Source organism: Cajanus cajan, chromosome 8 (assembly GCF_000230855.2).
Source record: "Cajanus cajan strain Asha chromosome 8, NIPB_CcT2T_4, whole genome shotgun sequence".
In the NCBI taxonomy this organism is placed as follows: domain Eukaryota; kingdom Viridiplantae; phylum Streptophyta; class Magnoliopsida; order Fabales; family Fabaceae; genus Cajanus; species Cajanus cajan.
The window spans coordinates 19,926,299-19,948,911 of record NC_138524.1 but is presented as its reverse complement, the minus strand read 5'-3'; the positions used below and the strand labels follow the sequence as shown (position 1 = coordinate 19,948,911).

The 22,613-nt window shown below is 34.0% G+C and overlaps 1 protein-coding gene and 1 pseudogene across 2 annotated transcripts; one reads left to right on the top strand and one right to left on the bottom strand.

Moving 5' to 3' along the window:
* The first annotated feature begins 211 nt into the window (after positions 1-211).
* LOC145950606 (T-complex protein 1 subunit theta-like) lies at positions 212-15,926 on the top strand (annotated as a pseudogene). The gene is made up of 16 exons (XR_014428397.1): positions 212-501; positions 839-1,101; positions 1,206-1,352; positions 1,440-1,601; positions 1,745-1,822; positions 2,973-3,105; positions 3,224-3,296; positions 3,374-3,451; positions 3,603-3,725; positions 3,935-4,029; positions 8,491-8,697; positions 8,934-8,991; positions 12,681-12,827; positions 13,919-14,021; positions 14,554-14,734; positions 15,513-15,926. The product of XR_014428397.1 is annotated as a T-complex protein 1 subunit theta-like (transcript).
* A 558-nt stretch (positions 15,927-16,484) lies between these two features.
* LOC145950301 (protein PEP-RELATED DEVELOPMENT ARRESTED 1, chloroplastic-like) lies at positions 16,485-21,501 on the bottom strand (the record flags this gene model as incomplete). The annotated part of the gene is made up of 9 exons (XM_083061385.1): positions 16,485-16,963; positions 17,800-17,859; positions 18,106-18,171; positions 18,288-18,446; positions 18,731-18,874; positions 19,519-19,689; positions 19,793-19,861; positions 20,286-20,441; positions 21,169-21,501. Coding segments are annotated over 9 exons (1,206 nt in total), but the record flags the coding sequence as incomplete, so codon positions are not given.
* Positions 21,502-22,613: the final 1,112 nt, after the last annotated feature.

The window sequence follows — 22,613 nt, the reverse complement described above, 5'->3', positions numbered from 1 at the left end:
TTGAAATACATTTATACTTTTTAATTAATTAGTATAACTATCCCATTATTTTAAAGATAACCACAAATTTTCTTAATTGTATTCTTTTATTATGGCCAACTCACTTTCACTAGTTGTTTGGAATTAGGGTTGTGCACACCAAATAAAACCCACAAAAAAAACACAACCATCATGCGGTCTGAATTGCTCATTTTTCACGATTTTGACCGCGAAACACATTCGACGGCCCTTGGAGAAGCAACGTCACAGTGAGACCCTCTTTGCCCAGAATCGTGCTATTCATCACGAAATCATAACGAGAACTTGCCATTTCGAGAGTTTTATGGTTTAGGGTTTTTTAAGATTGCAAGAAGATGGGTTTCAACATTCAACCCTATGGGATTCAATCCATGCTCAAGGAAGGGCACAAACACCTTACAGGTCTCGATGAAGCGGTTCTCAAGAACATCGACGCCTGCAAACAACTTTCCACTATCACTCGAACTTCCCTTGGACCCAATGGTAAGAATCACACCTACCCTTTCTCATTTACACTCTGTTTTGTTCATCGCAAGTAATGTTGCATCTTCAGATTCCAAAAGTTTGGATTTTTATAATGTGGGTATGTGTTCGTTTGCATCATATGTTGATATAGGTTTTTCACGTAATCAACTGCTAAGAGTAAATGTGATGTGCTTGAAAATTTAAGGGAGATTGTGAATAAGTAGCTTTTGTCTTTGTTTTTTTGTCTACAGAGAGAATCTGCCAATTTGGGTCATGTGGAAGTTTTTGTTTGTTTGGATAGATTTAGAATGCGGTGGTGGTCTTGTTTCTAAAAGTTTTGTTTGATCTGCTTCAGGCATGAATAAGATGGTTATAAATCACTTGGACAAGCTTTTTGTCACGAATGATGCTGCTACTATTGTGAATGAACTTGAAGTTCAGCATCCTGCTGCCAAGGTTTTGGTTTTGGCTGGGAAGGCGCAACAAGAGGAAATTGGGGATGGAGCTAATTTAACTATTTCATTTGCTGGGGAGCTCCTGCAGGGTGCAGAGGAACTTATTAGGATGGGTTTGCATCCTAGTGAGATCATCAGTGGATACACTAAAGCAATCAACAAGGTTTTTCCATTGTTGACGAGAGCCTTAGTCTTAGTGATTTGTCTTTATTCTTTAAATGTCATACTGCCCCTCTCTCTCCCCTCTAATTTTTTGCCTTGTTTCAGACTGTTCAAATATTGGATGAACTGGTTGAGGATGGTTCAGAGAATATGGATGTTCGCGATAAGGAGCAAGTTGTTTCTCGAATGAAAGCAACTGTTGCTAGCAAGCAATTTGGTCAAGAAGATACCATATGCTCACTTGTTGCCGATGTGAGTATATCCTAATTTACCCATTTTACTTGATAAAATGCTTGGTAGCACACTGTTTACATTCTGACCTATGTTTGGAAAATATAGGCATGCATCCAAGTGTGTCCCAAAAACCCTGCAAACTTTAACGTAGACAATGTCCTTGTTGCAAAGCTCTTGGGAGGGGGCTTGCATAACAGTACAGTAGTTCGAGGAATGGTTTTGAAAAGTGATGCTATTGGAACTATAAAGCAAGCAGAAAAGGCGAAGGTGAGCTTTCTATGTGTTGGAATATTTTTTGGTTTTATTCATTTATTGGAGAGTCTACTATATAATATTTTTGTTAAGAATGACATTCTTTACCACTGTGAACTGTTTCAAAGTACTGAAGTCTTTTGTCTGTTTTATTCAAGGTTGCTGTGTTTGCTGGTGGTGTTGATAAGTCTGCAACTGAAACTAAATGGACTGTCCTCATACATACAGCTGAACAGGTAATATCAAAATGTCTAGAGTTCTTAATTTGATTACTACCTTCTACCTTTTGTTTTATGTAGTTTTTTATTGTTTGAGTGGTGGAGCCTATTTGTGTTTGCTGGTATAAACTGGAGATCTATTTCGTCTCCCAAATAAGAAGGTTGAAAATGGATTGTGGTTGGGTACTGTGCTAAATCCTAATGCAGTAATGCCAATTGTAAACTTGTGGCATTGTTTCTCCTCACATAGTTTTATGTTTACTCCCACTGAAAATTGGGATGGCTCTAATAAGATATTATTTTGGGCCATGTCATAGTTGTGTTGTAGATTTTGTAAGGTGACATTGTTGATGGAGTTTCTATGTTCATTTGCGCATGTATATGCTTTATGTTTCTACATGTTTTGCTAATTGTTAAAACTCAAAATATGTTATAGCCTAACAGGTCTATAATGCTTGGTCAACATTGTTATTACATGGTGGCACCATTACTGCTATAGAAGAATGGCCTGGCAAGTTTTGCCAACTGCCATAGGCAATTTGTGAAGGGAGGCCCGCTATGGTGGTACCATTGGCTGCAATGCTGTGTTTATATGGAAAAATTTTGGCCTCCACCATCTGTCATTAATAACACTGTTGATCAATTGTTAATTCAAGTTGATTAAGAACTCAGGATGCTTTTTCAGCTGTATGACCAAATCTGCTATGTATTTATAATGCTAAGCTATAATCATGTTTTTAGTGCAATATTTTTATGTAATGTGTATATAGCATCAGTTAGATTCTTCAGCTTGAGGTCTAGCAAGCCTTAGTTCTTTAATGCATACTAGCATGGGATTTCTCAAATTGTGCCTTTATTTATGACCTCATCTATTTCTTTCATGCTGAGCTTTATTGAAGTGATTTGTTACTAGAGCTTTTGGTTGGAAAGTGGAAACAATTTTAGACATGTAAATTTAAACTTGTAGAACAATTTGGCAATAACTTTTAGGACTACTTATTTTGATTTTCAACTATTTCTTGCTATATTAGGCAATGACTTTATTTATTACCTGAAGTACTAGTGGAGCCTTGAGATTTTATGGACCAAAATATTCCCATGTTTTGTTTTCTTAAATTGTTTGATGCTTTTGCTAATTGGAATTGTTATCTTCATTTGATTTATATAGCTAGAAAATTATTCAAAAACTGAAGAGGCTAAAGTTGAGGAGCTCATCAAAGCAGTAGCAGATTTTGGTGCAAAGTGATTGTCAGTGGAGGATCAGTAGGAGAGATGGCTTTGCATTTTTGTGAGCGTTACAAGTATGTGAAGTCTTTATCCATGTTTGATGGTTTAATTGTCTCTTTCTGTTGAATTAATATGAATGTTACAAGTGTACACGTATAGATTGTTTTCTAATTTCAAAATTCCTGCTTGTAGACTTATGGTTCTCAAAATCAGCTCAAAGTTTGAACTACGTCGATTTTGCCGGACAACTGGTTCTGTTGCTATGGTTTGTGCTTTTGATTGTTCCTCTTCATAAAGAGGTTTTCTACTTTCTGTCTAACCCATTTTGTTTTCCTGAAATAGCTGAAACTTGGCCAACCAAATCCAGATGATCTTGGATATGTAGATTCTGTTTCAGTTGAGGAAATTGGTGGTGTTAGGGTATGTTAAAGCCGATTGTTTGGGTTCTGTCATTTTATTGGTTCCATCTGTCATTTATATATTAGATTATTCCCCCTTCTTTTTGTTCTTCTCATTTCCAATTATGGTATGCAATTTCCTTTGTTTTTTTTTATGATGAAATGATATGCAGGTGATCATTGTGAAAAATGAAGAGGGTGGAAATTCTGTGGCCACTGTTGTTTTACGAGGAAGTACTGATAGTATACTAGATGATCTTGAAAGAGCAGTTGATGATGGAGTGAACACTTACAAGGTATTTTCCAATGTTTTGTAATTTCCAATGATCTTGAAAAGGTAATTTTCTGATGTTTCCTTCCATCAATCTTGTGAAAATTTGGCCTGCAAACATAAGGATTTTGGATTGCAGTTTTGAAGGAATTTTATTTTTAAAAACAATTTCATGTTTTAGCTATTTTTTATTTGAAATACTGGTTAGTCTTTTTCTAAGCAATTATTCTTTAGGCCATGTGCAGGGATAGCCGTATTGTACCTGGAGCTGCAGCGACTGAAATTGAGTTGGCTAAAAGGGTGAAAGATTTTTCCTTCAAGGAGACAGGGTACTTTTTATTTCCCTTTTCACTGTAAAAGACAGTGGTTTACATTCTTGGGGATACATTACTGTGTTTTTTTCAGACACATGCCTTTTGCACATTATTTATATATTTTTTAATTACAAGAAAGGTTTTTTTTGTATGATTTTGGCATATGGTTGTCATATTGTGTCCAATTATATGTTTACATATTTCCGTTTGTGGAGTATGAAGCATGAGCATAATTACGTATCAAGATGTTTATAGAAGTACACCTAAAAAAAAAAAAAAAGCCACATCTTACTAGAGGAGGTTGACTACATGAATCACATGATGTCATTTGGCTCAGTTATAATCCAAATCTTCAATAAGGCTTATTCACCATCAGATCCCTCTTAATAACTTCCTCCAATGTCTTTGGTCTCCTTCACCGCCTTTTAACATGACTAAAACCATGCAATCTTTAATTCTTGATGATACTTCTAGTTGACTTTTTTGTATCCAAACCACCTTAACTGCCACTGTCATCGTTTCTTCAATTGGTGTTCACCAATATCTTCTTGGTATGATTATTTTTGTGTTTTCTCCTATTTTGGTGAGGCCACACTTCAAAGATATGCAAAAACTGAACTAGACTGATCTAGAACTATATTGTACTGAATTAGAAAACTGATTTTTGAGGGAAAAAACCCGAACGAAACTAAGGTTATCGATAACGGATAACTGTATATGGCGGTGAGCCAAAAATCCTTTATAAACTTATGGCGGTCTATGGAGGATGTCATAATGGACAAAAAAACAAAATATCTATATACACAAAAAAAAGCAAAAAAAAATAAATAACAAGCAGTAAAAATAAATTGAGAACAACTAAGTATCAACTAAAATAGTTTAAATATCATAACAACAATACCAGAAATTCATAATTCATTAATTGAAATTGATTAAATTAACACAACAAAAAGAGTAGAAAGACAACAAGAGTGCAAGACACATTTTGCTAATATAATTTTCATCATCCTCCTCATCCTCGCAATTCTCCTCTTCCTCAATGTAATCATTTTCCTCATTGAAAGCCAAAGTGGCATAGCCTTCAACTTCTTCTGAATTGTCAAAATTAATATTTGGCAATTCTTCCTCTAACTCCTCACTAATGTCTTCTGAATCTTCTTCAACAACTTGAACCATTTTTCCTTTCCTAGTTGAAGGCCCTCCTTTGCCCCTTTTAGAAACATTTTGAGATGATGCTCCTTCCCCACATGGAGGTTGCTTCCTTCTACATCTAGTATACATTATAGGCTCTCCAACCCCTGAAGCCCTATAAACATATCCCCAAGTAAGTGGATCATCTCCATCAAAAACCCTCTCATCTTGAGCTTCTTCATCATCGTCATCCCCATCCATCTCTTCAACAAGCCATTCATTACATTCATCAATATCATTAAGGCTAATGGGATCAACTTCATCCTTAAGATTGTATCTTTGTTTGAGTGCTTGATTATACTTGACATAGACCAAGTTATGTAATTTTTTATGCACAAGCCTATTCCTCCTCTTTGTACGAATTTATAGCACTAAGTTAAATAATTAAGAAAACATTATAAGAAAATTTGGAACTAATTATTGACTCTTAAAAAGCAAATTAATTACTTTCTCAAAGACACTCCAATTACGTTCACAACCAGATGAACAAGTCAAACCTAATATCTTTATAGCTAGTTGTTGTAAATTGGGGGTCGATGAACCATATATTGACAACCTATTTGAATTCCACTCATCTGAAACAAACATCTTTCTTAAATTTGATTTTTCTTGGTGGATCTTTTCCAAGGAAAGAAAAGAGGTTGCAAATCGAGTCACTGCATGCCTCACTAGCTACCTTTTGTTTGTATAAAATCTTAACAAACTTAAACTACTTGAATGGCTATAAATAAAGCCAACAAGAGAGATTGCCCGTTGAATTGTCTTCTTAATATTGGAAAGCTTTCCAATGTCCTCCAATATTAAATCTATGCAATGTGCTGCACATGGAGTTCAATAAATTTTGGGTCTTTTTTCCTCTAACATCTTGCCAGCAAGAACATAGTTACTTCCGTTGTCTGTGATGACTTGGACAACTTTTTCCTCTCCAATCTCCTCTACAATAGAGTCAAGTAACTCAAATAACTTTTCTTCGGTTTTCACAAAATTAGACCCATCAACAGATTTGATGAACATTGTCCCTACAGAAGAGCTCACCAAAAAATTAATTATGCATCTTTGCTTATTATTTGTCAAAGCATCTGACATAATAGAACATCCAAAACTAGCCCATTGTTATTTTTGACTCTTCATCAAATTATTAGTATACTCTACCTCCTTTTGGAGAAGTGGAACTCTTATCTTATGATAAGTTGGAGGTTGCAAATGTGGTCCAAAAGATCCAATAGCTGCAACCATGTCATGGAAGCTCTCCAATTTGACCATGTTAAAAGATCATTCAGCTTGATACCAAAATCGGGCTATAAATTGGTGGATCCTTGCTATAGCTTACTTGTCACAAGTCTCCCTTATATTTATTTGCTTCAATTTATCCTTGTTTCTTACAATTATAGTTTCCTTCCATTTACAAAAAAGATCAATGGGACCCTTCTTCATAGCAAGCTTCTTCCTTTTATTGGCACCAATTGTTTCAGCTTCTAGTTCTCTAAAATCTCACTTCGATGTATAATCTTCACTATCAAGAGTCACGTCTTCCACTACTCTTTGGCATGCCTCACTCTCTTTCATCTTCTTATTTTTTTCAAGTGCTCACAACTCATCTCTAACTTCCTTGGGACAACTTTGACAAGGTGCAACATTTCCCTTCTTTCCCATTAGATGTTTTCCTCTTGTAATTCCCCCTTTCATGATTTTTTGACAATAATTACAACAATTTCATTGGTATCATTCTCTTTGGTAGGATGACAATGTTTTCATCCTATAACTATCCTCTTTACAGAGTTTGAGGATGTTTGACTTTGAGTAGGATTTCTAGACATTGTCCTAAAAATAAGAATAAGAACAATAATAAAATAGGAACTCAATGTTAGTTTAGAATTTAAAACAAAATAGGAATTTAAATTGACCCAATTGGTAGATTAGGATTAAAAAAAATTGTTGTAGATGCAACAACAAACTCATTAAGAAAGGACTCAAAGGAGTAGGGAAAACCAAAGGAAGGAGGATTAAAACTGGATTAAAAAACAAGAGTTCAATTTTTAAGTTTGGCTATGATCGTTAGAGTTGCTCGCTCGAGTGTTGGGCCATCACGGTTTAGGTCGCCGGTCAGAAAGGTGACCAAGGAGTGGTGAACGACGGTGAACGAAGGTGATCAGGGGCGGTTTCAACTTCTGTAAGTCCTGTTTGCGCATCATGGTTGCTCGTCGGAGTGTTGGACCACTGCGGTTCAGGTCGCCGGTCAGAAAGGTGAGCAGCGAGTGGTGGGTGATGACAAAGGAACGTCACTGGAGATGGATTGAAGGTCATAGAAGTGCATTTGGGTGGGTGGTTGTCGCGGCTCTATTCTCACTCTCGAACACCAAAACCATTAGGATACTCAAATTGGGCCTGGGTCAAAGCCCAAAATTGGCCCCAAAAACCCTAGACCCATTACGCCTACCATCACCTTCATAATGTAACGAGACAAAACGGCCATGGCGCCCGCCACGGCAGAAATGGTGGGCAGCATCACAAAATGCCATATTGCGGATATCGAATGGTGACAAGAACCAAAACCGCCCCGCCGTACTGTTATATCGGTGTTATAACCATTTTTTGACAACATTGAACTAAACCACATTGTATAAATAGTTTGGTTAACCAAACTGCTTTTAGAAAGTGGATAATCAAACTAGATTGAATTGAGCCATTTTGAAAATGGTCCAGTCTCGCTCGGTTTAGTTTTCTGAAAAAACTGAACTTTGCACATACGGACTACTCATTCATCTCAACATTCTAATTTCTGCTAAGCCCAACGATACCATATAGTCTAATCAGGCATATAGAAGTATGATAAAGTTTTCCTTTGAACTTGGTAGGTCCTTGATGCCTTTCTCAATTTTAACTATCCCGCATGCATTTTGTGTGTCACGTTCTCATTAATTTCCCCATTCTTTTGTTGTATTTAACCTATATATTTAAACTTTGAAACATCTCCCAGTTTTATTTTCAAGTCATATTCCTCTGGTCACTTGATAAAGTTGCAATGCATATACTTTTTCTTTCTCTTACTTCTTCATTGGCTTTTGGCCCTTTGGTATTATTCACTGGTATGCCTAATGTATAAGCTTATTATACTCATTATCATCCTGGATATCTCTTTCTCTGTTTCAAAGATGTGGCTCTTTTCTGATCACCTGTCTGATGTAGTTTATTGGGTTATGTCAATGCTATGTCTACTTTGTTTAATGCTTATTTGGTATTTGACACAAGAATCTGATGGACTAAATGTTTGCAATGACTCTGCAGGTTGGATCAGTATGCTATAGCAAAATTTGCTGAAAGTTTTGAAATGATTCCTAGAACTTTGGCTGAGAATGTTGGGCTACATGCAATGGAGATCATATCTTCTTTATATGCAGAACATGCATCTGGAAATGCCAAAGTTGGCATTGATTTGGAAGGTGTTTGTAAGGATGTCTCAACCTTGAGCATTTGGGATCTCCATGTGACTAAGTAAGCTTTGTTCTAACACAAACATGTTTTATATAGTGGCAACCCCATAGTTTGAGCAAATAATGAACTGGCTTTTCTTTATTGTAGTGTAGATTTCTCTAAAAAGCCTTGTCATATAAAAGTTATGGAGCTAATGCATTCTTTCAACTGCTAAGATTGGAGATACTATGTTGAATTGGGATTTATCTTCATATTGCTTGATAGACTAGTTTCATCTTATTGTTTTTTCTTTTCAGGTTCTTTGCTCTTAAGTATGCCGCGGATGCTGCATGCACTGTACTACGGGTGGACCAGGTAATCATTTAAATAATTGTTCCTAGTCAATTCCATATTGCCACCTTAATATGTACCTCCAAAGCACAATTTTGTTTAGGAAACAAGCTTAGAAACCCGATTTTTTTAATAGTTAATAAATATATTTTTGAAGGAATATCCAACTAACAGTGGGCAAGCTGTATTGATGATGTGGACTTTCCCCCCTTTCTTGTTGTATCTTGTTCCATTTATTTTCAGGGAGAAACTTAGGAAAATTACAACCTACAGTTAAGAGTAATGTTAATAATATGCAGCTTTTGTAAATTAGCAACTATATTGAAGAGTATGGGTACATGATTAGGGATGGCAAAACGGGCCAGTTTGGCCCGTTTTGGCCCGCCCCGCCATTGGCCCGCCTCGCCTAAAGATGGGCTGGCGGGCTAGCCCGCATACAAAAATAAAAAAAATAAAAAAAGAAAAAAAATGCTACAAATAAATAAATATAACCATGTAAAATTAAAAATACATACATATTGTACATATTAAGCCTTGTCCGAAGAGTACTTCACTACCATTTGGTGGTTGATTTCTATCTTACTCTGGTTTGTCTCACTCATCTCTACACTTCTTGTTAGGGTTTTTGATTTATGTTTGGGCCTAGTATTTTGTTCATTTATATGTTTGGTTTCGTCTTTTAGAATTTTTAATTTAAGTATATGAATTGATAAGCCTCCCTAAGATCCTTATTTGCAATTGTGATTAAATGTTGCTATATGTATCTGAACTATGACATTGGACGGTAACACTTGAGAATTAAGCACATAAGGCAAAATATAACCACTCCCACTATTCCCATTGTATTGGCATGATGGGTTGTTATAGAATTGGATCCAAATGATGTCAAATAGACCCTTTTTATCAACTTCATATTGGAACAATTTATCAAAAAAAAAAAAAAGTGGTAGCCATTGCAGAACTAATGCATCCTAACTAGTTTACTAATGTAATTCTAATCCTAATAAACAAGTTCAGTCCATGATTATGCCAAATATCATGGATTGTTGTCCTTTTCTTGGATGAAAGACAATAGTTAATTAACAGAGGGAGGAAAAATAATGATGATCTTGCAAAAGACTTCTGAAATCTCTCTGTTGCGTAGCTATTTTGAGGGGATCTCTCTGGCCACCGGAACAAAATTATCCATAGTAAGTTCATGAATTGAGACTTCCCCTTGCATATCTGTATATACAGCTCTAATTAGAGCCATCAAATGGAAACATATGTAGTGTGCTGCCAAAAATCTTTGTACTCCTTGCTTTTTTTCAAAATCATTTCTTAAGAAATTATTTAAGCTATGGGTAGGCACACACATGGAATTAGGGATGGTAATGAGGTCTTATGAGAGCGGGTAATAGTAAACCCGTCTCCACTCTACCGGATGAAAATTGACCCTATACCTATCTTATATTCACGCGGATATCCATTAAACGGGTATTCATGAATTCTTTGAATACCCATGAATATTTATGGATTTCCATGGTTATTTATAAATTTTTTAAGAAATTAAAAAAAATATTATAAATAATTTTAAGTTTATATTTAATGTCATTGAAATATTAAAAATAAAAATTCAATGTTAATTTTGAACTTGTATTTAACGTTTATTTTGTTGAAATAATAATAAAAATGCAATAATGCATCATACATCATACATGGTTTACCCGCCATTATGATCAATAATCATACACATATGAACATATACTCATGTCATATCATATTTATACATTCATATATATCATTACCAAGCATACATATGAATCACACCTCAACATATATTATATATCATACATACATGATCTAAAACTTCAACTTTAAACATGCCGAAACATCATTTTAAATCAATTATTTATAAACATATTCACGCTCAGCGCAGTCAGCTCGCTCCTGGCCTAACACCAACCTAAGAGCTCTAAGCTCTTCCACGCTCGGCGCGCTCAACCTGCGCCCGACCTAATCCCAGTCAGAGAGTTCAAAAACTCTCATCCAAACCAACAAATCCAGTCACATGCAAACACAAAAACACAATGCATAGGCTCCATACAACTTAAATAAACTTAGATCTCACATGCATCCAACCTATGCATCAAAATCATCAAAATCCTCATTTTTCTCAAAACCCCAAAAATGAGATTTTCTTCAATCCATCTATGGATTCTCAACATTCATGCATCAATTGAGTTTCTAAACTCACATGCAACCTAAACAACAAACATTCTAGCTTCCCTCATTTGAAGATTGGCTCAAAATAGCCAATAACTAAGAAGAATAGAATTCCCTTCCACACAACCCCTATTTATAGAAGTTCTGAAGTGACCAGAACGGCTCGTTTCGAATCTGGAACGGCCCGTTCTGCACCCCTTCATCATGTGCAAAAATCACATGCAGAACGGCCCGTTCTAAAATCAGAACAGTCCGTTCTGGGATTCATCCAAAACGGTGCATTCTCCATCCAGAACGGCCCGTACTCCCTCTAGAATGCCCTGTACTCCATCCAGAACGGCCCGTTCTCAACTACGATTTATAGGGCAATTTAATAGTTTGGAACGACCCGTTCCAGATTGGGAACGACCCGTTCTGGGCTACTAAATCACCTATATTGTGCTTTTGGGCCTTCTAAAACAACTTGCTACGTTACAAACCTCACTTTTGTAAGAAAATAAAATGAGAGAGCGTGATTTTAGGGTTATGTGGTACAAGGATAATTAGGTTATTTGAGAAATATTATTAAACGAGTACCCACGATTATGGATATTATCATACTCACCCCCACCTCCATTTATAAACGAGTAAAAAGTTATCCGTCCCCATTATTCGCGAGTACCCAATTAGTTTTTCTATTTATTATCTATAACGGATTTTATCCGCAAATACTCGCGGGTGCGGATATTTTTGTCATTCCTACATAGAATATCATAGATATTAATCCCGTGTAGCCGCGCATAGCCAGCGAGATATTGCTATTCTAATTTATATATATATATATATAATTTAATTTATAAATTAAATATTTTCAATAAAAAAAATTTATAGTAGTTAAATATAATAAAAAATTAAGATTTTTTTTAAAAATCTTATATTAAATTTTTTATTACTTAAAATATTATCTGAATTATAATAATAATAATTAAAAATAAAGAAAGGTTACTCTCAAAAATAATAGAGAAATTAAAAGAGAAAATAAAAGTTGGACGGCCCAACTTTTCCGACCTATTTTTTTTTCCTGCAACCCTTCAATCCAGCCGTCATCGCCTGCCTGTCTTCCCTCTTAGAAGAAGGTCAGTAGATGCCGGAGAAGACAGAGCCACCGTCGGAGAAGACAGAGCCACCGTCGTAGGAGACAGATCGACGGATATCCACTGAAAAAAGAAGAGAAAATCTGTCGCCCACCCGCGATCGCGCCTCCACGCTTCGTCGCTTTCGCGGCCGCTCCGACCTCTCCTTTAAAGCGCTCTGCAACAAACTTTCTGTAGCGGCACGGAGTCGCTCCGCTCCGACGCGCTGCGGTAGCGGCCGCGACAAGCGTTATTGACTACTAATGAAAGTTAGATATATATTTAATTTTGTTACCATCCATTCATTATTCACTTTTGGTGTCTGTTAGAAACGCTACATTTTTTCTTTTATTTTTGAGTTAACACTTTGTTTTGTTTTGATTAAATTTTTAATAGGAGTTCAGATCTTACAATCCTCAGTTTGGTCCTATAAAGGACAGACAACTGAAGAAAAGGTTGAAACACATGGTTGAACCAGATCAAAATTGCGAGACTAGGGTTGAAGATGTTGCTTGGCTTTGCTCTCTTTCAGAGTCTGAGATTGTAAGTCTCTTTTCTTATTCAATAACGTGATGGATCACATTGCATCGTTGTTTTCTTTATTTTTAGGTTCTATAGGTTTGTGGCATCAGATTATGCTACTTTATTGTTTGGAGCTCTAGGTGTTTGGTAAAATGTTTCTTATCTGAAGTCATGCTCAAATTACAGAGGATGCAATAATCACACTCTTGAACATTTTTCTATAGAATAATAATATTATTAGAGAGGATAGATAGATGAATGTACAAAGTGTAAGGGGATGAAGATAAAATATTTTCAAGTTGAAAACAAAATTAATAATAGTACTGAAAGTAATAAAATAAATCTAATGTTTAGGTGTATTAGTTAACAAACTAATAACTCTCCTTTAAATAACATTGTAGTGTTGTACTTTCGCTCTAGCCAATTTCCTTTGGAATAAGAATTTTGCATGTTTGATGTATATTTCTATTTGTCCATATCTATGGTGGCTTTACAAGAAGGCATGTTTTCTGCAGTAGTATACTATCTTTACAACCCTGTTTAATCAGAGAGGAATGGTCTCAATTTTTTAGGATTTGATTTGCCATTTTATTTGGGAAAGAATTGCGTCTATGATTTCTCTTTGGTGCTTGTTAATTCATCACTATAATTCAGAGATTAGGCCGCCTTGCTCTTTTTTAAAGATTCCATACACAACATTTTTCTTTGATGGATATCTTATTCCCCTACCTGACCCCATTGGACCACTATTCTCTCTTTAATAAAACTTATTGTCTTTAAAAGCATTTGAGCATGTGAAAACAAAAATAATCGGATTATCTAGTTCATTAAAGAATGGCAGTGTGATAGTCTCTGTCTTAGACCGGTTTAAACGTGCAAATCTAGTTTAAAGTGGACCATGTTATATCGAGTTCATTAAATAATAGTCGTGTAATAAAGCCTGTCTTAGATCAGGTTATATGTGCAAATCTATTTTAAAGTAGACTTGTTCAGTCAATACTAGCTGGGTATGTGTGTGCATGAATTTGGATATGCCCCTTCATTTTAGAGTGATTTCTCATGTAAGCTCTTAACTTTTGAGTTTTGATTTTCAAAATTGAAAACTTTTGCAGGACATGCTGATTAGTTTGAAATTGTTGATCATTTGGCGTGCAAAAATGATAGGTTGTAAGGAGCTAGCAAATAAATTCAACCTTAGAATGATTCGAGCCATTGGTACGTTGTTTGCAAGCCTTTTCAAAATTTCATATGCATAATGTTCCATGATTTTGAATGAAATAAAAAAAAACAAAACCATGCGTTTGTTGTTTCATGTCTCTTTTGTTGTGTTCCTGTATATTAATGTTGATATTAATAATGTTGAGGCAAGGTAGAAGAGGTCACATTTTTTTATTAGAAGACAACACATACCCGTTATGTATGGAATTAGTTATAATGTTCTTCGCATGATTTCATTCATTGAAATCATTGGAGGAAACTGGCTTCTCCTAGGCTATTGCACCCTCCTGTTGCATACATAAAATGAATTTCTAGAGAATTAATGTCGCAATTCATGATTTGCACCTACAATTTGAATTTGAGTTTTAGAACTCAAGGGAATTTTATTATATTCATTGCAAATTTAATGAATTTCTTACTATCAGGTTGCATGAAAATCTATCCACTTCTTGCCTGGTGGTGGTTAGATTAGATAACACATGATTACTATTTAGCTACATTTTCTAACTTCTAATGAAATTTTGTGCAGCACTTGTTTTGATGGAACATCTCAAAGCAGAGGTAAAAGATTCATCACTTATCCCCAATAAGGTGAATTCTACTGCTTTTCTAGATGCTTGCAACCTATTGAAATGTAACAATGAGGTTGATGCAAACATTGACGAGCTAAGTACTTGTCTCGGTGCTGATATACAAACATTTCTTGGAAGGTACGTTTACCAAGCTTATATGTATGTTTACCAATTCTACAAATATGACTTGTTATAAAAATAAAAAGGAGATTATAGAAAACAGGAGATTGTATTGGTTTTTTGACACAAACTACAAGGATTGGTACTCTATTTATGGTAGAGAAACCCATAACTATTACATGACTATTTAATCAGCACACCAAATGAGCACAATATCAATAATCCTTCATGAACTTTGTGGTTACAGAAGAATAATGTCTCTTAAAGCATATAAACTCTCAATCCTTCATCTAACATTGTTCACAACCCTTTATTTTCTAATTATTTCTAACATAAGTGGCCTAATGTAGTATGAACTATTCAAGTGATTGACTGATTGTCTCTTGAATAGACTGTTTTAAAGCGATTTTAGTGGGGATTAGAGTTCCATTTGTTACAATTTTTTTAGTAAAAATATCAATTTTAAATATTTTTCATTTGCTTCAACTTTTTAGAATACTCGGAAGCTAAAAGGAATCTAAATTTGATTAAATCGCTATTTTAAATAACCTTGCAAAATCAGCAGCTTTACTATTATATATATATATATATATTGTCAACAATCATAAATTTGTTTTTTATTTTAATATTTATGACAATCACTAGATTATTTTGCATTAGAAACATTTTTCTTTTAAAAAAAATTTGTAATCATCAATTAAAAAGCAGCTTGTCCATTTGACCGTCACCCTTAGGCCTGTTGTGTTTTTATGAGGTGTGTATATATGACAATGTTAATATTATTTTTTCTATGAAGTTCTCTGACAACCAAACAAAAGAAGCAGAAGGTTGGAAGCAGGGAATAAAGATTTGTTGTTTATGGAGGGCCTAAAATTTATGAATTTCTAATTTATGCTTGTGACAAAACATGTACTTTTTGTTGTGGAAACTCTCATTTAGAGTTTCTTCCTCATTGCTGAAGTTGCATGCAGGTGAATGAGGTTAAGGAGTATTGATATTAGGTTGCTCATAGCTTTTAGTTCTTAGACAACTTTTTCCTATTTGTATAGCTGAGAAATAATAGCTGGAGCAGATACCCTTGTAGAAAATTGTTGCAAGGATGTGTAGCGTACTCCATTTTTTCTGGGTAATTTTACATTATTTTATGTTTTATTTGTGAAGAAACAAAAGTTAATGAGAGGTGGAACAAATTTTCGTTTTCTTGAACAAATCTTCTTTTTCTTAATATCGTTCACAATGTTGTCTTTTTTCATTTTCATCCAATTATAGTTTACCATTATCATATATGGTAAATTTATCGATTTCGATAATAATTATTCTAAAATTTATTTCAATCGATGAATAATATAAAATCATTTGCTTTGAGTTTATATTCATTCAATTCTAATGTTCTTCGTTTATAGTATATAACATCAACTTACATGTCATAAAATTAACGCAAAAGACTGTCTTGTAGATATTTTCATCTTGCGACCTCTCTCTTGGGTTAATTGATGGAAGTTTCATGTTATTCTTATTGTCACAATCCTCTTTGTATTAGCTCTGATGGTTAATTACTTTTAGACTATAACATCATAAAATGCATCTTGTACTTTTTTTTAAATAATTTTTTATTTTTGTTATGCCTAAGAAGTTGTAATAAAATTGTTGACATACCTACCTCTATGGATATGACTTAAAAAGTATTTTTGAAAACTATTTTATTAAAAATAAAAAATATATTTCACTAGAAAATTCTTCAAAATATTTTTAGATTTTGTATTCAAATGATGCGCATAATAGAATTATGAATTAATATTGCATGATATTCCTAAATTTGACATTCATCAATATATTGCACATTATCCATTTAAACTCTGACGAATTTTACTGAGTATTTTTCTTTTTATGCATCACTCGTCTTTAAGCTAATACTCAAGGACTACTCTCACTCGGTGGAGAGGTATTGAAATTAATAAATTAGAATTAATTAAAAAATGTCCCAAACAACAGTGCTTAAACCAAATTGCACAAAGTAAAGTCCAAATAGCACAAAGCAAAGTCCAAAAATTTTGATGTCTACTATTATATGGAATTTACTTTATTCACTTTGTAAAGGTTCTTTAGTTCATATAATCTGCCATGTTATCCCTACAGCTATAAACAGCCTATCAAGTCTTTTGACAGTACATAAGGATAAAAGAGAGGATACAAAGTGAACTAGCCAAATGCTATCTCCTGAAGCACTTGAAGTGTCTTTCGGTGAACCTGAAAGCATGGGTAAAGAACAAGAACAACAATTATGGAGGTGATTATATGACTGATAACTTTAGAAGTTAGTTTAATCAACAATCATGGAGGTAATTATATGACTGATAACTTTAGAAGTTAATTTAATTAAGGAGGTGATTATATGACTGATAACTTTAGAAGTTAATTTAATTAAGGAGGTGATTATATGACTGATAAGTTTAGAAGTTAGTTTAATCAACAATTATGGAGGTGATTATGTGACTGATAACTTTAGAAGTTAATTTAATCGACAAAACTAAGCATGCATTAGAGGGAACACAACTTATATTCAGCATCACATGTAAATGCAATATTGAAACAAATATACCCTACATTATCGATGACTTGAAGAAGGGATAGAAAACTAGAGGTTGATAATGCCTAACAAGTTTCATTCTGTTATAGGATTTTAGGGGACTTTTATTGTGCATTCTGTAGTCAAGAAAAGTCTTACATCTTCATAGATAACAATGCAAGGTGTTTACCAAACCCTTCAATTGTAATTGCAACTAGAAATTACAGGGAAAACAAGTTTCTTTTAAAATAGTCAAGTCCAATGAGCATTTTACATAAACAAACAATATCGTTAAGTTCTCTAAGAAGCTGATCTCAATCCAGCACCAAATTATCTTCCGTGGGTTAAACAAGTTTAACTAAAGGTCAGCTAATGAAAATTCGAAAGAAAGAAGAGATAAAACGGAAATTCTGAAGCATTGGCCTAAAATTATAAATAGATATTTATAAAGACACCAAATGAGATTGATTTTGCAAATAGAAACATTTGAGAGTTTATAAGGAGAAAAATAATGTACCCATTCAAGGTGTTGCGCAGTGATGCCAGAGTCAGTTCCAACATATAAACCGGATAAGACCTGATGAGCAAAAGAATTGAAAAAAATATTAATTTGAAATACAAAGTAAATAAAAGATCATTCAAGTTCAATTCAGCAAGCATTGTTCTACAAAGAGCTCTGAGTATAGGAGAAATTATCATGGTTAAAAAGTTCAGTTGTTGCAAGGGTGAAATTTTTAACTGGACCAAATATTTTATAGATTAAATTTGGTCCACTTGGCTTCAATACAAACCGTTCAAAACAAAAAGCATGGCATATAATTACCTTGGAAACAGTCTCACGAAACATGTCGGGGCGTACTGGAAGTGTCTTTTGTCCTGTTACAATTGGCTGAATATCATGATAGACAAGTTAAATATGCTTTTAATGACTATAATTTGCATACATGCATAACACATTTCTTAGTTAAATAATAGTATAATACACAAGCATCTAATTCTATCCACCCTTTCAAGAAATTCAACTGGCTCCTCATCTAGGGTGTCGTCCTTATCATCATTGTCAGAATTGTATGCACCTTCATCTTTTCCTTGCATTACATTTCTTATCATGTCAAGCACAATTTTTCCAGGCTTTAAAGCCACCAACTTGGCTAAAAAGTCCACCTGTAGTAGCCAAAAGTTTAAAGATGTCAAGAAAATAACATTTCTGACAATGAAAGACAATGAGTGTATTTGGATGCAAGCTAAATCACTTTTGATAGCTTCTCTATTAAAATAAATTTTTAAACTTGTGTCTAAACAAGCTCAAAACCTATGGAGTTTTGATTTCCAAGCCCTTTTAGTAACAAACAGTAAAATCAGATGAAATTGAAACACTATAGGTAAATGTTTTGCTCAAAGTGAGAACCATGTTAAGATCAAAACATGGAAGCTATATCTCGACATACCTCAGGCTGAGGAAGAGTATAGAACCCCCGGTGATTTCTTTCATCTAAAATTCCCCCTCCCATCATATCACGAGCTTCTTCTCTAATCAAAACAAGCCTAGCAAGAAGTTTTCGATCTGGGATAACAGGGCGAGTTTCCATTGCCTGCAAAGATATAGCCCAGCACCGAACAATTGCTCAAACAGTATCAACAAGAATTAAAGAAGCTGCTCCTTGAAAGACATGCAAATATTTTAAAATATACAAACAGAAATTGAAGGAAAAGAAAAGGTATATATATATATATATATATATATATATATATATATATCATTATAGCCCTTAAAGTTAAGAATCTTAAAATTTGAACAAAATTTTAGAAGATTGAAAATCTTCTAAAATATAAGTATATATATCACTATAGCCCCATAAAATTGAGAATCTTCTAAAACTAGAACAAAGTCAACTACTCTATAAATGTAAGGGAATCTGCATACTTTGTCAAAAACCAAGCTGTAAGGTACAAGACACATTAGTACAATATCAAAAAATAACTAATATATCAGTAATTTGATTTGTACAATTTGCAGGTGTAAAATGAAATGCACAACACAAAGATGGTACAGGGGATTTTGTAAATCATGCAATTGCATTTTAAAAGAGGAGAATGTAATTTATACCAATCTCAAGGGATTTAAGAGCCACTTTACTCTTATCATTCAATATACAGAAAATTAAATACGGAACAGACAAGTATGAGTACTAAAAGTCACGAAAATTTATTTAATGCTTAAAGTTTCTATATATACCTCCAACAAATCATCAGCTTGGTTAGCGATGTCATTTAGATTTGCCCCTGGGATATGAACCTTCAACTCATTTTCACCTTTAAATACACCACCACCAGCTGCAACCCGGCGCAATAATTCTTGCCTACTTTCCTTTTTTGGTGTTCTACAAAGAAGACCAATTACTTGAACCTAAAAGATGAAGGAAAAATTTGCACATTGATGAACAATATAAAATTTGGAGCTTCTCTTCAGTTAGAAGATGATCAAGAAGTAGCTCAAAGAAGTTCCTTACATGGGGTGGACATTTTTTTGTTAGATGTGATAATACTGTCTCTTTGATAACTTCCAACAGTGACTTCCGCTGAATGCAATAATTTGAAATACATAAACAGGTAATTCTTAATCACAAGTTCATCACAGTTTCTCTTCTCACTGTAAAAAAAGAATTTAATTAGAATGCACAGACAGTATAAAGGTTTTCTTCCTCTGTTATCCAATTACCGATTTCCATGTATTAAGATTGATGATTTTCATAATAATTACTTTAAAAGTCTTACTTAAAAGTAAAACCTGATTGGTTGACAGAGTAAAGAACATCGTACCAAAAATGTATTGAAAGTAATTTCTTAAATAAAAAAAAACAAAAGAAAATAATCTATTTCCAAAAAAGGATCCAAATGTAAATTTTTCATAAAATACTTTTGCAAACAAAAACTTATGGAGCAGAACATGTACATTTCTAACTTTTAACTGACAAATTATAATTTGATGTTTGAAAATCATACCTTATCATCCTGGTCCTTCTCAGCAAGCTGGATCATGTAGTCAAGAGCCATCATGAAATCAGACTCCATCTCATCAACTCTCTTTCCAATAATTCCTTGCGCAGCCAACTCTACCGCCACTTTTTCAGATTCTTCATCCATATTCATATCTTCCAACTGGATACACATTTATACACGTTATACAGGCTCAAAACAACATTGCACTGCACGATTCACTATCAAAATGACCAAGGACAATAAATATTTGTAAAACGAAGAAAAAAAGCACAGCGGACATAATTGTGTAAGAACTAAGAACTGACACACATATAATCAGTGATCTTCAACAAGAAAACGTGTGACTAGGATGGTTCTTTCCCTTCACAAGAACACTGGAAATTTATCCAATACATTAATATCAAAGCCTACTAAAAGTAAAAGTCACTCATGAGCCACTCCAGATAAAAAGAAAAAAAAAAAATAGAACAAAAGATGAGGAGAAATATGTTGCAAGCACCTTCAAAATAAATAAAAATAAAAATGTTTTTCAACACAACACTACATTGATGAAAAAGATACCATAGATGAGGTTTCTGTCACTTGTTAGTTATACACACTTGCATTTAACAAACACAAAATCAGTAAATAAAATAAAATAAAAATTATTACCCACTAAGCAAAGAAATTAAAATAAAAAATTGATCAAATCATACTTAATTTTAAACCCATAGACGTTAAACTTTAAATTCATAAAATATACAATAACAAAAGAAATATTCTCATTTGTTATCCATTAAGTCTTAGATAATTACAAAACCATTTCTCTTTCACAACTTTGTCAAGAACAAAAATAAAATTATTTATGGACAGTGTTTCATCTTTCTCCTCATTAGTAGTAACTCACAAGGGTAATCATTTCCTGGAGAACAGAGATGACTTGGTCTCCTCCTTTGAGAAGGGCTTCACGCTGAGAAGATGTATCTGAGCTCGACTTTTCATTCCTACCATTTTGATTTTGTTCCAGATCTGGATAGCCTCCTCCAACCTCATAGCTACCGCTGTCATTGCTCAAAACTGAGAGGCTATAATTCTTTGTAGTGAGTTGCTTCAATCTCCATGCATGGTGGTTGTAAGAGGAGATTAAAGCTGGACAAAAGTAATGGAAAAGACTGGGACAAGGGTAGTAGCCTCGGAAGCACGGAATCCGTATCGGATACGTATCCGATACGGATACGTTTTATACGCCTAGGATACGTATCTCAAACGTATCTAGAATGATTTTGTTAAAAAAAGAAAAAAAGAAAAATATTTTTGCAGATTTAATGTTCTACGATTCCATTGATAAAAATCAACCATAAATAAGCAGAAAAATTAAGAAATTTGAGATGAAGAATACAAAGATGTGTTGATGTGTTGCGCTGCCAAACACCAGAGTTTCCGAGCGCCAGACCCAGTCAAACTACAGAGTTTCCAAGCAGCGAGCACCAGACCCACTCATCCAGGTAACTCCGTTTCTTCATTATTCTTTCCCGTAGTGAGTGAGAAGGGGCTGGGCAGTGAGTGAGTCTCGTCGCGAAGTGAGTTTCTTCATTATTCTTCCCCGCAGTGAGTGAGAAGGAGCTGGGCAGTGAGTCGCGTCTTCGCGAAGTGAGTTTCTTCATATTATTCTTCCCCGCAGTGAGTGAGAAGGGGCTGGACAGTGAGTGAGTCCTCTGCAAGACTACAACGTGTATGTCTTTTGCGGGGACAGGCATTGGGGAACTTTTTCTTTTTTAAATGATAAGGGCTTTATGTAAGAGGGGTTAATATAAAATTGTAAAAAGTATGTCTTCCCTGCAGTGAGTGAGTAAGGGTTAATATAAAATGAGTATCCTCTGCAACGTGTATGTCTTTTGTTTTCTTTTTATTTAAATTGTAAAAAGGGTTAATAAAAAAATGATTTATAATTTTTTTAGTAATGTTTAAAAATTAAAAAGCAAGAAATGTATTTTTAATTTTGATTTTTTGAATGATATTTATTTACAATTATTATTTTATATATGTTAATTTATTTATTTTTAATACGTATCCTAAACATATCGTATCCTATATTTTCAAAATTTGACGTATCGCCATATCAGATATGTATCGTATCTGATACGCGTATCGTATCCGTGCATCATAAGTAGTAGCAAAACATAGACTCAAACATTCTTAATTCATAATAATTGTGCCTCTTGCCTAAACTCTTTTCTAGTTCCAGTGTTGGGCTTTTAGCTCTACATAAGAATAGGTTGAGGTGCGTTGGGCTGGCTCTTTAAAAATTTTAAAAGATAGACTATATTGAATTTAAAAAAAATAAATTATAAA